Source organism: Eurypyga helias, unplaced genomic scaffold (genome assembly GCF_000690775.1).
Source record: "Eurypyga helias isolate BGI_N326 unplaced genomic scaffold, ASM69077v1 Scaffold49297, whole genome shotgun sequence".
In the NCBI taxonomy this organism is placed as follows: domain Eukaryota; kingdom Metazoa; phylum Chordata; class Aves; order Eurypygiformes; family Eurypygidae; genus Eurypyga; species Eurypyga helias.
In genome coordinates this window covers 1-15,653 of record NW_010260731.1, presented here as the reverse complement: position 1 = coordinate 15,653, position 15,653 = coordinate 1, and the positions used below count along the sequence as shown (strand labels likewise).

General features: G+C 36.3%; 1 protein-coding gene across 1 annotated transcript; it reads right to left on the bottom strand.

Moving 5' to 3' along the window:
* Window positions 1-616: 616 nt before the first annotated feature.
* LOC104512222 (putative sodium-coupled neutral amino acid transporter 11) lies at window positions 617-14,729 on the bottom strand (the record flags this gene model as incomplete). The annotated part of the gene is made up of 8 exons (XM_010155118.1): window positions 14,721-14,729; window positions 13,115-13,232; window positions 12,625-12,699; window positions 11,851-11,985; window positions 10,107-10,172; window positions 8,273-8,379; window positions 7,684-7,763; window positions 617-687 (listed from the first exon to the last, which is right to left on the bottom strand). Coding segments are annotated over exons 1-8 (661 nt in total), but the record flags the coding sequence as incomplete, so codon positions are not given.
* Between the last annotated feature and the right edge of the window lie 924 nt (window positions 14,730-15,653).

Below are 15,653 nucleotides of genomic sequence, written 5' to 3'. Positions count from 1 at the left end.
CCCAAATCCACAGAATTATTTGCTACTTTCAGACTCCCTATGACATCCATTTTAGGCAGCAGCAAGCGCTGGGAGGCTTCATATTATCCCAGCATTAACCAGAAGTAATATACCAGCCCCTCCAGGCAGGAACAGATTTTAGAATGAGGATAATGGAGGTGTCTGGAGACTCACCTGAATGGCTCACTGCAAGAAATGGGAAGCAACAGGCACTCTCTAGCAAATTTATGCACTGCAGTCTAAGATTTTTCTGTTAGAGGTTATCCAAGAGAATGCAGAATGATCATAGCCCCCTCAGTTTATCAATCACACTAACCCTATTGGTGCAGATGCCCTGGACAGTTAAGCTGGACTCATGTGCCACATCGCTATCTCTGGTACAGTGCCAACAGCCTCTAGGGCAAGATGGGCAATGGATGGGGATAACGTCTTAGACCATAACAATTAAATTCACCTATGGATGACTCAAAGTCAGCTTCATTTTTTTCTAAACCATCTTAACATGAATATAAAAAAAAAGCAATTAAAATTATTCAATTTCTAGGTCCAAAATATTAAATAAAGTAATTTCTTAAGAGTTGATCTGAATACTGAAAATACATAAAAAATTACTTACCAAATGACATCACTCCAATAGCTTGTACTGCATTTGATTTTGCAAATATCCATGCATTTTCTGATTTTGGTCTAAAACAGACATTTGTTTTAATAGATTACACTCTTTTCAACTATCAGTTATTAAAAATAATTTTACATACTATGCTGTAAGACAGAAGTGCTAGTCAGATCTCCAGCGTTCTCTGAAGTAGGCCAGATTGTTCATCAATAATAAGTTGAAATCAGGGAGATACTCTTCTCACTTCCCTGTTTTGATTAAAGTATTTCTGTAACCAGTTTTCACAGCCAAAAATGTCAGCCTGTTTCAGTGACCAGTTTTGTAAGTAAATTCTTATCATATACCAAGTTATCATATACCAAGAAACAGCAACAGCGAAGGTAAAAGCTGTTACTGCTTCTGACTAAGGTTATCTCAACGCAAAACCTCTACTGATTAGAGGCAATTTCTTCCTTTGAATTTGCACATGAAATCCATGAAGTCTACAGACACTTTTTTCCTAGGCTACAAATGTGGTTAGGCAGTTTGCCTTTCCTTACACCTGAATTAAGGGATTCTGTTAGTTCCCAAAGGAGTGGTAAAATAAAGTGTAAAAGAGTATATGGAAACTTTCATAATCAGCCAAGAATGTAACATCCTTCACAACCGCTTTTCTAAGATATGCCCACAATTTTGGGCCTGTGGTAATTATAAGTCTTAGAGAAGGACTACAGAAAACTATCAGCAATCTTTACAAAGTTCAGGCGTCAAATGGATTTTATCTCTGAATAAAGAGCAAAAATGAAGGAAAAGGGAAGGACACAAAACACCCTTTGCCACAAACACAATTTGCTAAAAGTATAAAATTAAATTCACAAGTAAGTTTAACATTATATTTGTAATATTACAGCAAGACAAAGCAACAGTACAGAGCTTGCTCTTAAACAGTTGGCTGCTGCTAACTTTGATTGCTCTGTTTTTATTTAGAGGGAAAGGTGCTGCCTCCTGAAGCCTTAGGTGCTGTTTTCCTACTGCCCTAGAAAGCAGCATGACACTCACACCAGTTTTGAAGGTAACAGTGGCGGCTTTGTCTCCTTCTACCTGGTGATAACTAGCTGGTTTTGACAGCCAGAGGCATATGCTATGCTAGCTTTCATTGCTTTCAGATGTTTAAACCACCCCCATCTGCTAAAAAGAAAAAAAAGACAAAAAGGATGTTGCTGTTTCCCCTTTCAGAACTCATATCTTATTATTTCTTGAGAGTTCAAATAGTCGTTCCTTCCTTTTCCATATTAAAAGACAGATCTACAGTATCTAATGCGCATTCAGTTCAGTTCAGCCCTTAAGCTGTGGTTATTAAGCTTCACTTTGAGTGAATAGAACCTGAACACCAAAATCATGTTCAGTTCTTTGTCCTCAGATGCAGTACATTTAACATACTGCCTCTAGTCTTAAGCAGCTGAATACGGCCCTCCTGAAACATTCTCAGACTCAGCATGTAAATGAATAAATACCATGGATGAAATAGAGCTATCTGGCATGTGTCTTGTGAAATAGGAGTCCCAACCCACTATAGCTGCTGTAGTTCCATATATAGAGTAGCCTCCCTTAATTGATGCTGCTGATTTCATATCGCTGGAGATGTCTGTAGACAATTCACACTCATAACTTGGAACTTATTATTTTTCAGGAAAACACATTTGATTGGAAAAAAACCCGATAATATTCCAAAATAAATATAGACTACAGAAAGCTGACATTACAACTGTTCCGTTCTGTAGCCACTAGAGGTCAGCTTTGATAGCAAATACACGGAAGGAAAAGTGGGTTTACATTATCCTTTGACAACAGATTTTATTAAAGTCTCCATACCCCCTTTTCTTAGATTATCCAATATCTTATAAACCAAAATATTTTTTAAATATACAGAAATAAAGAATGTTTTTGTCTGAAACACGTTTAATTTCTGTGGAAATGGTATATCCTGTGCAACATATAGCTATGTTGTAAGCTCCTATAAATAGGGATTTTAAAAGCGGAATGTAGAAAGGATGTGAATTTCAGGTGAAACATTTTGAGTAAAGTGGCAGAATAATCAATTAAAAAAGAAAGGAGCTAGTTTTCCCCCTGTACAGTGTTAGCTTATGTACCAGCAATACGAAACAGACCAAAATATAGCTTTGCTTTATGGATGAACATCAAATCAGATTAGGAGTATTATTTGGGGGGAAAAAATCCAAAAGAACAAAATCCTGCTTATTTAGCAGCATAAGAAGATAAACGCCTTCTGTTGTAGTTGCGGAGCACTGGGAGAATTTCTGATCCATGATTTGAATGCTAGCAGCAGAATGCAACGTTATACAATGCACAGTACATGACATACGCAACAGTATATGGCTATTCCTTACAGTAAGTCATATACTGCTGCACGTGTTCTGAAAAACATTTTCATACCTCGGGAACAGAGGGATCTCACACAGATGTGATACGTAAACTAAGACATGAAAGCAACACAGTAAGAAATTTAATTTCTGAGCTTTTAGAGCTAGGAGTCAACAGCTCTAGGGTTCTGACTATATCAACAAAAAATCACCCCCGAGTCCAGCCTGCAGGACACATAGACTTATGCAAAGCCCCTGGAAAAGGGTGCAGGTGACATGAAAGTGTCCATATAAATAAGACTTCAGACTAGGAAAGAGAAAATTATGTCAGGAAACAGCAGGTCTTAGCGACGGAAGAGCCATACAGTTTTGTTTTTTTGAAAAGGACTCTTGTTCTGACCAGTTTGACCTACATTCTTCTTAGGAATTGTTAGAGGAAGATTTTAACTTCTGCTCCTACCAGAATGGCAGTAGCTGGGAATATCCATGAAGGCCAAAACAAGCTAGCTCACTGCTCCTCACTCAGCATATAAAAACACAGGCTGTGCCTGCAAGGACACAAAGTTCTTTCATGCTGGAGAAGAAGGAGTGAGATGAAACACAATGGAAGTTGGCAGAACAAATAAATTTGTGATACTAAATTCATTTGTTGAGACCCGTACTGTCTATCCTATATACTAGAAGTTGTAACACAAATTAAGTAACGGTGATTCTTGGAATAAAAATAATAGAAGATCAAAGAAAGACATTCCAAGGGAGATCTCAGACAGGAAACTCTCAGCTGAAAGTAAGACAAGAGCGAGATAGACTGACAATTAGATCTGTCCACAAGAAGATAGTGAGGCCTAGGGATGAAGAAAATCTAGCCATTAAGAAAATAAGACTCCAGCCAGTCTTCAGTGTACTTAAGGGTAGGTATAGCATAACAAATATGCCAGTGAGTTCTAACGGGTTTTGAAAATATTTGTGTTTTATCTGATTTGTGTTATCAAAGAACAAATGAAACTGGCAAAAGTTAAGACCTCCTAACAGGGTAAAAGGCATTTTACATCCAGATCATAAGTAAGAGTTGGACAAATATGTTAGGCAATCTGAAACAGCATATTCTCTCTTAAGATCAAATATGGACAGCAAATACATACAAATCTAATACAGCAGCAGAGTCTATGCGAAGCAAAATATCTTTAAGGAGGACAAGAGAAACATACATCCCTGACCTCAACCCAGCTTGCAGGTATGAAACACTCACTAAAAGATAATTTCTAGAGGAAGCAAAGTCAGATGTTTGAGAGGGAAGCTACATGTTGGATGAGCAAAAGACTTCCATTGTTTTGGATTGAAAATCAGTGACAAATGACCAACTTTAGGTGCAAACCATCAGTTACCAAAATAATCCAGGAACACACAGCAGATTAAATGAGGTTTAATTCAATGACGTAGATGTTTAGGAAACTAATTGTAAAATTTCAATTCTATACCAAGATAAAATAACTTTTTAAACTTTTAGAGTTTAAACAAAAACTAAAGATACCAATGAAGTTTATATATGCTGAATAATAACTTCAATAAATGTAATGGAAGGAAAATGAGTAATGCTCACACTGGCCTTGAATTTTGTACTGATCAAAGTCATCTTGGTTGTCAATGAACACAGACAAGGCAAAGGTATATGTCATCCCCACTTAGTTACTTTTGCTTTAACTCCTCTTTCTTCCCTAATGAACTACTCAGCAGTTCTGTAAATACACGGTAGCTTAGGCTTTAATTTTTAGTTTCATCAAGCATTAAAGTTTATCTTTGCTTACTATTGGATTATTTATAAGAAGGAAAGAATCAACTTTCAAGTTATACTCCGAAACACTTGTGTTTCATCCCTGTGATCAGCTGCCAGTTGAGTAATTCTCACATCCTATTTATGTGTGGCAGATGCTCTTGAAGTTCTTCCTAGAGATTTATGTATTATGCAGATACTGACATCATGACATTCTTTCCAGAAGAACACCAAATTAAAAAGATCCACCTTTATAAGCTACATAAAATATTGCTTTTTACAACAATGAATGTTAGTTTCAGCTTTGAAGCATGAAGTTATTTTATGCAGTATTAACATACTGCACATTTACAGTTTGAGATAATTCCAACTCATTGTTTTTGATCAGAGGAGAAAAATACCCAGCTACAAGCAGGTGGAAATAAAGTCAAGAATGGATCATCAAAGTGTATTTTTAGCCAACATCTTAAAATACTGAGAGTAAAATCTGGGTCCAGAACACTCGATTTTATCTTCATGGTTCATTATGCTCTTCAGGCAACAATAATCATATGGATAGTATTAATCAAAAGCAAAACAGGAAAAAAAATAGGTACCTCAGTTTCATATTTATCATAAGAGGAAATAAATTAATCAAATAATCCCTCATAATAAATGCATTATTTTTCTCCCCCGAGAGCTAACAAGAAAATAACATACCTATAAATGTCCCTGCACAACCCGCTCCACTTCTAAAGCAACTTTAAAAAAAAAAAAAAAAGCAATACTACTCCTAACTGCTGTTCTTCAGCCTACAGTTTTGAGTGCATTAAATCATTAAAAAAAGTAACAATGTCATTTCGCTGATGGTCTAAGACACTGCAGAAGGTTTCTAGGAAAGATACTATTCTCTGTTGTCCAAATAATAGATAAAATTTTAAAGTTGAACATGAATTGCATTTAAGCAAAAAGAGTTTTATCATCCCTGGATAATCTTCTTGTACTTCTCAAAGGGAAGCAGTCTTCACTTTGGAAAATCTAAAGGTAAGTGAAAAATTATTACGACATAGAGAGAGATTATCAAAGTGGGAAGATATCTGAATGGAATTACAGTGGAACCTGAGTCTAGCACTTCTGAATGTATGCAGCAGTACCTTGAATGATGGAAGAAAAAGTAAGAAGCATCCCTAACACAAAGCATGACGTGTGCAGCTAACACAAGCAAGCTAGATAACAGGGTGAAAAAAGAAAAATCATAAATATGTTGGTAAAAGGAGAAAACCTCTGATAAAGAAATATTCAATTCTGTAATAACAAATTCTACAGTTATGCAGAGGAATAAAGGCTTCACAAGAACAAGGCAGGGAAGGACAAGCAAAACATACCCCAAACTTCATCAGAACAGAGTAAAAGAAAGGAAAAATTGCTAGCTCACAGTTCTGCAGAGAAGGTTTTGGTGTGTCTATTAGACTGCAAACTCAAGGCACATCCACAATGTCATGCTGTTTTCCAAAGAGGTAAACATCAAATGAGGTTACATAAACAGGAGCATGGCAAAAAAAAAGATACAGTCAAAAGGGACCTCAAGAAGAGAAACACTAAAAGGAATCGTGTTTAGTCTATAGCAAAGATACAGTCGAAAGGGGGACAAGTTACAGCTCTTCACAGGTGTCTTTTAAGCATTTGAAAAAGCATTAACAGTTTTCTGTCCATATCCACTGTGGTTAGGCCAAGAAGCAGCCACCATGAAATGCAGCAAGAGGGACGTATGATGCCTATTCAGGAAGAATTCACAAAAAAAGAGCAGTTAAAAACTGGGATTGGAAATCATGGAATTGCCAAGAACAAACTAAACAATCAGCTGTCATCAATGACAGGCATACAGTCAGTTCTGCTGTGTAACAACGGTAGGGAGTAAATATTCTCCTTAGGCCACATGAAGCCTTTATCTAGGATCATACAAATTCTTTTCTTATATGACAGATCTGAGGACTATGTTTCATAATCATGGTTTTTTAAAATACCTTTGAAAACTCCAACTTCTACTGTATTTTAATAAGGATTCACAATATATGCATTATTTACTTGTTTCACTTGCTACAATACTACGATGGGGCCCATATTAAAATGGTGTTCTTGATTTTCATTGCAAAAATAAGAGATGGCATACTGTTAACGAAACATTAGAAGAGGGCTTTAATAATTAAAGTACATGTCTATAACTGTAAAATACATATAGTAAAAATAGACATTGATAGAACGTTTGTGAGGCAAAAAATTCCAATTAACAGTTTGTCAACTTCTTAGACACATTTTTGAAAACCTAATGTGTAAAAGCAAAAATGGCAGTCTCTAATATATTAAAAAGTAAAACTTCAAGCATCACTTAAAATCCAACATTATTATTGTAAGCAAAATATAAAAGCATGCATTCCATATTTTTCAGTGCATCACAATTGTTGAGGAGAAATGTTACCATAGTAACAAGGTCATCAGTAACCATTATATATAGCTTCTTCCTTTTTTGACAGGGGATTTTGAGATCACCCTTTCAAATACCTCTTTAACACACAGGATGAAAAACATGCTGTTTCAGAAAGATGGATGGGGGGGTGGCGCAGAAGTCCCACACTGTTCTAAGTGCATTATTTTATAGATGATAGACAACATCATCTGGTACAACCTTAGAAACTGCTATTCCAGCCATCTTCCTAGCATTAAACATGAATGCCCTGCAATTAACCCACGTATCACAGCAGTAAGATAAATGAACAAGTAGCATATAAAGTATGTTTTAGCAGTTGATTTTGTATGACTGCTAATACAGATTTGTTTTTTCAATTATCTGTCTCTCCCAAAACAGCCATGTTCCAAAACTATGCAGAAATATGTAATATTGAAATAACAGATTATGTATGAATAAAAACTCACTTTCTGGCAAGTGTAAGAATACTCACACTTGTGGACTGAATGTTACTGTTCTCACCATCACAATAATCAGGATGACAATGGTTAAAATCAGAGAAATAAGAGATACCTGTAAAGGTAAAAACAAAAATTCAGTCAGTTAGCAGCATAACGTACCTTTTTCTTTTTTTTGAGAATAATTAAGGAGCAAGTAAAGCTCTAAATATCACGTCAACCATTTGTAACATAAAGCTTGCTCTATATCACCATTTTTAAATTTGTTATTCGTTGAGTAGTCAGCCATCTGCAACTATTTGTCTAATTTTAAGTGATGCTCCATTTAATCTAATCAACAGTGCTCAGCATTTCAAGATCAGTCCTATATCACTCAGTGCTTTACAAGATTTGCGTTCTACTAGCAGCAGATGAAAAAATTCCAGAGATTCCTACAGAGACCAAAGTTTTGCTTAAACAATTCCAATTTTTCCAGTATTTTTTGGGACAGAAGACAGTCTGAAATTCTCAAATATTTAACATGCTCTAGCCAGATGTAACTGAGTTCATTAAGCTATGACTGGCACTTGTTTTCAAATGGCATACCAAAAAGTAAACCAAAAATCAACTGCTATTATGATTTACCTTTCCCAGTTTTGCTATGTCTCGATATAAAGATATAGGCAGGGTAAAGATGATGGTGGTAAGAAGGATTATGAAGTGACGATCAATAAGCACGTTATCTGGTCCAACTAAAGCAAAAAAAGAAAATAATTTATTTCTCCAAGAGAGTGACATAAGGAACAGATTAGTTACACCTGAAAGGCTAGGAGTAACAAACTCTGACATTGACCAGGCTTTTATCCCCTTTATTCAAGCTACCTAACACTGAAAGAAAGACCAGGCATTAACTAACCTTGAGGAAGCCGTACAGAGCATGTGCATAATCAAAAGAATTCTACAGATTCAAACCAAATGCACACCATATGGGATACATTATAACAAATGCTGGAAGTCTGGCTTTTCTCCATATAGACTAGTATTAATTTCTTTCATCGTGTCTGGGTCAATGTTGGCAGACTGCAAGTAAGACATTCTACTAGTTCTGCCATTTACTCTCAAGATTTTTTTGACAGTGTGTGCTGACATCAATTACTGTGCTGATGAAGATAAGCAAATTCTTAAAGAATGATCCTAAAACATGTTAATTTTGAGGTTTCTTTTGAGCACCTCCTTTCTTGCTGTCAGCTGGCTTCCACCTGCAAAATACAGATTACTACGTGAAGGCAACAACAGAGTTATAATATTTCCTGCAATCAGTGGGATTTATTTGTACAACTATTGGTTTTTATAAGCCAATGAGAACTTAAAATAAAACATATCTCACCTTCAGTAAGGCTACTATGAATCATGGGCTTGAATGAAAGCTTGCTGCATAAGTACGGCTGGAAAGTGACTGTCAACTGACATAGGAAGTTTGGGTTCAGTTCCCTCTATTCTTTGGGAGATTATAATGCTTTCCCATCTCTTTCTAAACATGCATCCTACCAGCCAGATAAAAAGATGTGCCGTGCTGGGGGTTCCTCCTATTACAGAAGTTGTATTGTACATACATTATTAGATATTCACTGTCACTATCAACATGATCAGGTATTCACAGACCAACAGAGTGAAACAGTTAAAACTGCATCCATATCTTGAAGGCTTCACCTGCTGAAATCTACAGTCCTTCTGTGGAAATCAAACAGTTTGTAGAAATGCTAATTTCCAGTTCAACGCAGACAAGCTCTTTCAGTTTAATTTGCCAATGAAAAATGTTTTAACTTGGCTGGCTTTGTGCTAAAGGAGATGGCAGACATACACATGAACTGCCTCACTCTTCCTGCTGTGAAAACTTAGAGCAGGGGAAGGGTAACAAGTGCACGAGTTAAAAAGCTGAAAATGCACATTTGGTTTTGCACTGAATATCTGCGAGAACTGGAATTTTAATAGGCAGTTCATGACCAACCAGTACAGATATGCTTAGAGTAAGCAGTAAATCCATTATATTATTTGGAGGTTATCCAGAATTATTCACTAGATAAAGTGCAGTTTCAGTATTCAAATGATTTTCACAGGAAATACCTAAAGAAGACAACAAAATATGATGACCCTGAAACACACCACTGTGGAAGACTCCTTCTATTTGCTTAGTATTTCATTGAAGCATGCGGTGTCTTCACTGAGTCCACTGATAACTAAGGACTAGGATGCATAGTTTTTATCTGAGAAAGATTTACTCAAAACAAAACAAACCAAACCACCACAGAAACCCAAAAAACCCCACGCATAAAATTTGCTTCAAGTTCTTGTCTTGAACCGTATTTAAGAGTACTTTAGAAACAAAATAACAGGTAGGGCTTTGCTAATCGCTAAATACTTATGCTATGTTCCTACCCAATACGTTTTCCTCGTTCTGAATTTTTGTAATGGGTCTTACCTCCAGGAATTCTCTGAAAAACCTTAACTAAGGTGTCTCCTGTTATTATGTTGTAACTGATCATAGCTTAAAAGAAAATAAATTTTTTTGTTAGTACAAGTTAAATATTAAATATTTGATAAACATTTAACACATTTTTTTAGACTTCAGAATTATATACCACTATCCCTTTTGTATGAATTCTAGCTAGAAACAACTACTTCTATGTTTCACGTTTAAAACAAATAAGAAAAAAAGCTCTTTAACGCTTCCCTTTATTTTATATATATGTATTTTTTTTTAACAGGTACAACCTAAGCAAGAATCCAGTCTGATAAGCATAGACATTGGGCCGATAGCCACATAAACTTACTTCAGAAGAAGAAAAAAAGACTTTTAAAAGTTGTTTGTTTCTAAAAGCGCTTCTTTGTCAGTTTATTTTCAAAATCTTGTTTCTATTTAGCGAAGTTTATGTTTTAGTATAATAATCAGGCCTGCATGGGACTTCCTGTCTTATTAAAAAGCTAGCAAAATCTTTAAATCAGGAGAAAGGAGAAAATCAGTGAAGATATCAGAAAATACACACTGCTCTTTAATACAAACCGTGACCTTAACATTTGTATTTCATTATCTTATCGTACACTACAAGCGTGTATACATGTGCACATGGCTGTATACAAACACACAAAATATGTTTATATACTCATGTGGTCTTCACCACTTGGACAGCATACATATAGGTATTCACCTTAGCTATTGCAGAAATATTTACTTTTGTGAACTTGTAAGACATTTAACACCACTTACAGGAATGAATTCAAGCACATACCTATGCATAACTAGTTCCATGGTAACGACCGAGATCTTTACAGTTCTTTTCCATATTCTCTATGAAGTAGTAATTATACTCTTTTTTAATTCAACATGTGTAACATTTTTGCCTGCAGTAACAGTAGTTAGAGTCCCTTACAAAATCTCAGGTATCTGTAATATATTCAGACTGATTATTCCCAAAGGAGGAATTTTGCTCTGGGATTCTGTGGTCACTGAGTCCAGACCCTTGGTATCTCAAGCTCTTGCAGCCCCATGTGTGAAAATATCAAGTTTATTTAAAATTTGATTTAATTATGTTACTGCTGTAGGGGACAGATTCAGAGTATCACTTTATTTTAAACTTATGGTCTAATTTATTCCTGCCCAGATTACACCTGCTTGTTCTTTTCCTATTTTTTCCTTCAAAGGAGTCTTGACCGCCCAATTTCCTAGTAGCTCATTGGGTATGAGGCTAACTTAACACTTTTGCAGAGCAATGCCAGCACATAATACTCACACAGGATCTGATCAGTGGCTTCTCCAATGACATACATCATCCTTGGAAAAAATATAAATTCAATATACTCCTACAGTAATATTTTCCTTTTGTTTCAGGCATATCAAACCTGTGCTCTGTAACAGATTCTAGAACAGAATGTCTCCTTCACTATTTCTCGTAACTACTTTGGTAATTAATTTTTAAGTTTATGATCATGAATTTCTCTGCTATTAAGTTTCAGTTCACTTGTATTATTCTGTTCCTCCAACTCACTGAATTCTTCCTCAGCCATTCTTCAGAACACACCAAATAATTTTGATAGTTTTACAAGAAAGAGTCATACACAGCACATTCTTTAAAAAGTTCTTAATATTTAACCAATGAAACAATGAGTTAATGTGAAAAAGCTTGTTATTTATAAAACTTAAACATGTGTATTTGATGTGATCTTACCAATAAATGGATATAAAAATTGCAGAGTTGAAAGAATTAGATAACCTACAAGACCATATGTTTTTCTGACCAGCTCTTGATAGGTGTTGGTGGCAGATAGGTTTCCTCCTTTGATCAGTAATATAATGGAATAATCTGTTAAAATACAAAATTACTGTTAAAAAAACAGTGTGAACCAACTTGTGGCTGGTTACTACTCATCTTTTTCACTCAAAAAAAAAAAAAAATGTCTGTACAAATGAAAACAGTGGCACTGGGAAAAGCAGGGATGAGAAATCTCAGAAAAGATCTCAGTCCATCAAAACCAGGAGTTATAGGCTCACATTACCTTTGGAAGGTAAATCCATTTTTTTTTTTGATAAATTATAATTAAATAAAATATTCAAAATCACAGTACAACCAAAGGTTTTCATTCTGTGGTATGTTTAAAAAAAGTGATATATAACCCACTCAAGGATCAGTCTCTTAATTAGGACAAACACAGTAGGCTAAAACTCTTGATTATGAGGCACAAATAAGAGCTATTCTTCCAAATGTCACCTTGACCTAGTCTAAGAAACTAGGCTTTATGAAGATAAAATGCACACAGAAAGCAGCTTTGTAAGTTTTATAGCATAATTCTTTACTTCTTCTAACCTGCTCAAGTGAGGTAAGAAAAAAATTTGTCATTTTTACTGTCATAGGCATATTTCTTTAAGATATAATTAAGCTCAAGATCAGCTAAAAGTTGCAAGACTAACTGTCACTTTACAATAGAAAATGCTTTTCGAGTACCTGTGATGTAGGCAACCCCAAATAAAAGCAGTACTCCTAGCGGAAAACCAGCTTCCTTCATTGAATATGGTAATCCTGTAAATAAGAAAACTAGAGATTATAGAAGAACCTTTCCAAATACTTATTTGTGATGAGCAAAATAATGAAATATTCAGATTTATAAAACTGCTATCAATCTCCCAAAATGGGCCAGCATGCTTAATAACCTCAGAAAGATCATTTTTAGTGGACAAGGTGTTTCCCCTGTGTGAAGCTCAGTCAGCACCTGCCCAACCAGTTCTCTCTGATCATTATGGAAAAGAGGCTGTAGGGTATTTAACACTGTGAGACGTGATCTCAGCCAACACCTCTGCATTTCTGCATAGTAAGAAAACAAAAATAGAGAAAAATCTTTAGGAACAGAAGCAGAAAGTAAGACAACAGTGTTATTCTCCTGACTGGATAGTCACACATGTACAAACAAGGCTGAAGTGAAGAAAAGTATACTTACCTATAATGCCTGATCCTATGATAGAGTTGATAATGTTAAATCCAGCTGATGCCAGATTACTGTTTCCTCCTTTATTCCTGGGCTTACTAATGAGGGCTATTTGGTCATCTGTTTCTACCTATTTCAGGAAGACAATAACAACATTGTACATGAGAAAAATAGGTGATAAGAAGGAATTTACACCTAGTCCATTCAAGATAAAAAACTGTCATAGACTCAGATTTGTAGTGGTATTTGGCTAAATCCAATTTTTTTCAGTGAGAAATCAAAGGAGCGTTAGGCATCTAATTCCTTTGTAAGTCTGACACATAATCTTCTGTAATTAATTCTTCTCTGAAAAAAAAAAAAAGGGGGGGGGAAGGACATAAATGTATAAAAACTCAGAGCTAGGCTGTTAAACAAAGAGCTTTTTAGTCGTGTTCCAAAGACAGAAACACAAATCCAGTATTTTTGAAAATATTTTGTCTAATAGGACTGGCCAGTAAAATTAGGCCCCTGAATCAGAAATGAAACCAATTTCAGGAGTTACTAGTGAAGTATGCCACATATGAAGATGCTCTAGTTCAAGGTTTTATCCAGCATTTTAAATATTTCTGTGTCATACAATGGTTTAGTTCATTATAAACATTTAACAACACTACAAAATTGGTTAGTCCCAGAAAGTTTCTGTAGGAAGGTCTGATACAAACTAAAGTTCAAAGTTTATAGCTAGTGGCTTCAAGAATTAAAGTTCTTATCTTCAAAAAGCATTTCTTCAAGCATGCAGTGGTCTTCTCCTCAGATCACCTTCTGCTGTCAGAGAACGTTTTAGAATCACTCATTAGAAGGCCAGTGTTTTAAACAAAGTCATGTAATTCAAAAGAGGAACATGCATTTAATGAAGAAAATGCCTGCCTGCGTTCCACAAATGCAAAACATTGTGTACTTACCATGAAAATAAAACTATTATGTCATGGATGCAGGAGCCTATTTAACATACCTAGCAGGTAGTGATAACTCAGATGCTTGTCACTAATACTCCTAGAAAAAGAATTAAATGATTGATAAATCTATGTCATCTGTAGATGGTGGTATAAGCTGACAAGCATAAGAGTGCCTCAAGGAGGGCTACATATTTCAGTGGAACCTTTAATCCTTAAGCAGTACTAGTATAAGAAGAGTAATACTGGCTCAGATCAAAGGTCAGTATAGCCTGGTATCTCATTTCTGAAAGTGGCCAAGGAAGGCATCTAGGGAAGCATGTAAGAACCTGAAAAATAGACAGCAAATAACTTTTCTGTCCCAGCTTTCATCAGTTTGCATATCCTGACTTTCCAAAGCAGGTATGTTCTTGGTGCATCACATCCCTTAATAGACTGCTCCTTGAATTTTCCCTTTTTTTGAACTCACATACATTTTTTAGCATCTGCAATGTCATGTAATAATGAATGATACATCTTCATTGTACATCATATGAAGAAACAAGTTCACAAACACTACTCTGAACCTACCATTTAATATTTCCCATATTTACCATTGCTCTGAATCTACCATTAAATATTTCCACTTGGTGTCCCAAAAATTTCTGTATCCTCATAGACAAACCAACCACATATTTCCTACTTACCTTCTCCATATCATATGCAGTTTTATAAGTAGCATTCTCAGCTGTTTCTCATCTAGACTTACAGGTGATACATTTTGTTTCACCACTGACTTGAGCAGAAGCATCACTGTCATTCTCTCACAAAATTTTAATGCTCTCTGCTACTTAGAGCACAGTACATGTCAAGTTGCACTGATGTAGAGCAGTCCAGTTCCCCCTATTCATTTGTTACAAGAAAATGAACACAATATACACTGTGCAGTTCATACACTCTGTCATGAAGCCTGGTCCCTTCCTCACTTGGAAAAGACACATCAGAATTGGCAAAAAGGACAAGAAAGGGCAAGAGAAGTTGTGACACAGGTGAAATGGCTCCTGTGTGAAGACTAGCACCCTTGGAAGTGCACTGGACCCCAGATCGGGGGGAATGCCTGCCGGGAGGAGTAAAAAAAAGATATGCAATGTGGAAGGCTGTGGAAGATGTGACTGGGATGCGTTGTACTGTCATAGGGAGGACAGCTGCAGGTCATGAGACAGCCGGGGCCTTCCATTACCCTAGAGACAGCGGCAGACCCACCAGGAGATAGGGTGCTCACGTTCTGGTCCTCAGGCGAGACTTATTATTAGCTGTGCCAAAACGCCCGGTTCCCCTGCCTCACAAGAATTACACCCCTCAGACTGCACTTTTTTAATTACGTGGTACCTATGAGATTTTCTTCCTCGTGCGAGTTAGGAGGAAACAGAACAGAGATGAAAGAGCCCAAGCTGCTGCCAGCTGCTCAGCACAGCCAGGGAGCAGGGCTGAGGCACCGACCAGCCCGAGACGCTTCAGGCAGTTGGTCGCTATAAAGCCCACCAACCTGGGCTCGCACCCCTCCTCCTCCCGCCGTCCCGCAACGACGGGCTGAGGAGAGTAAAGAGAAATCAGGGTTGTGCCGGCGGGCTTGTCGAGCC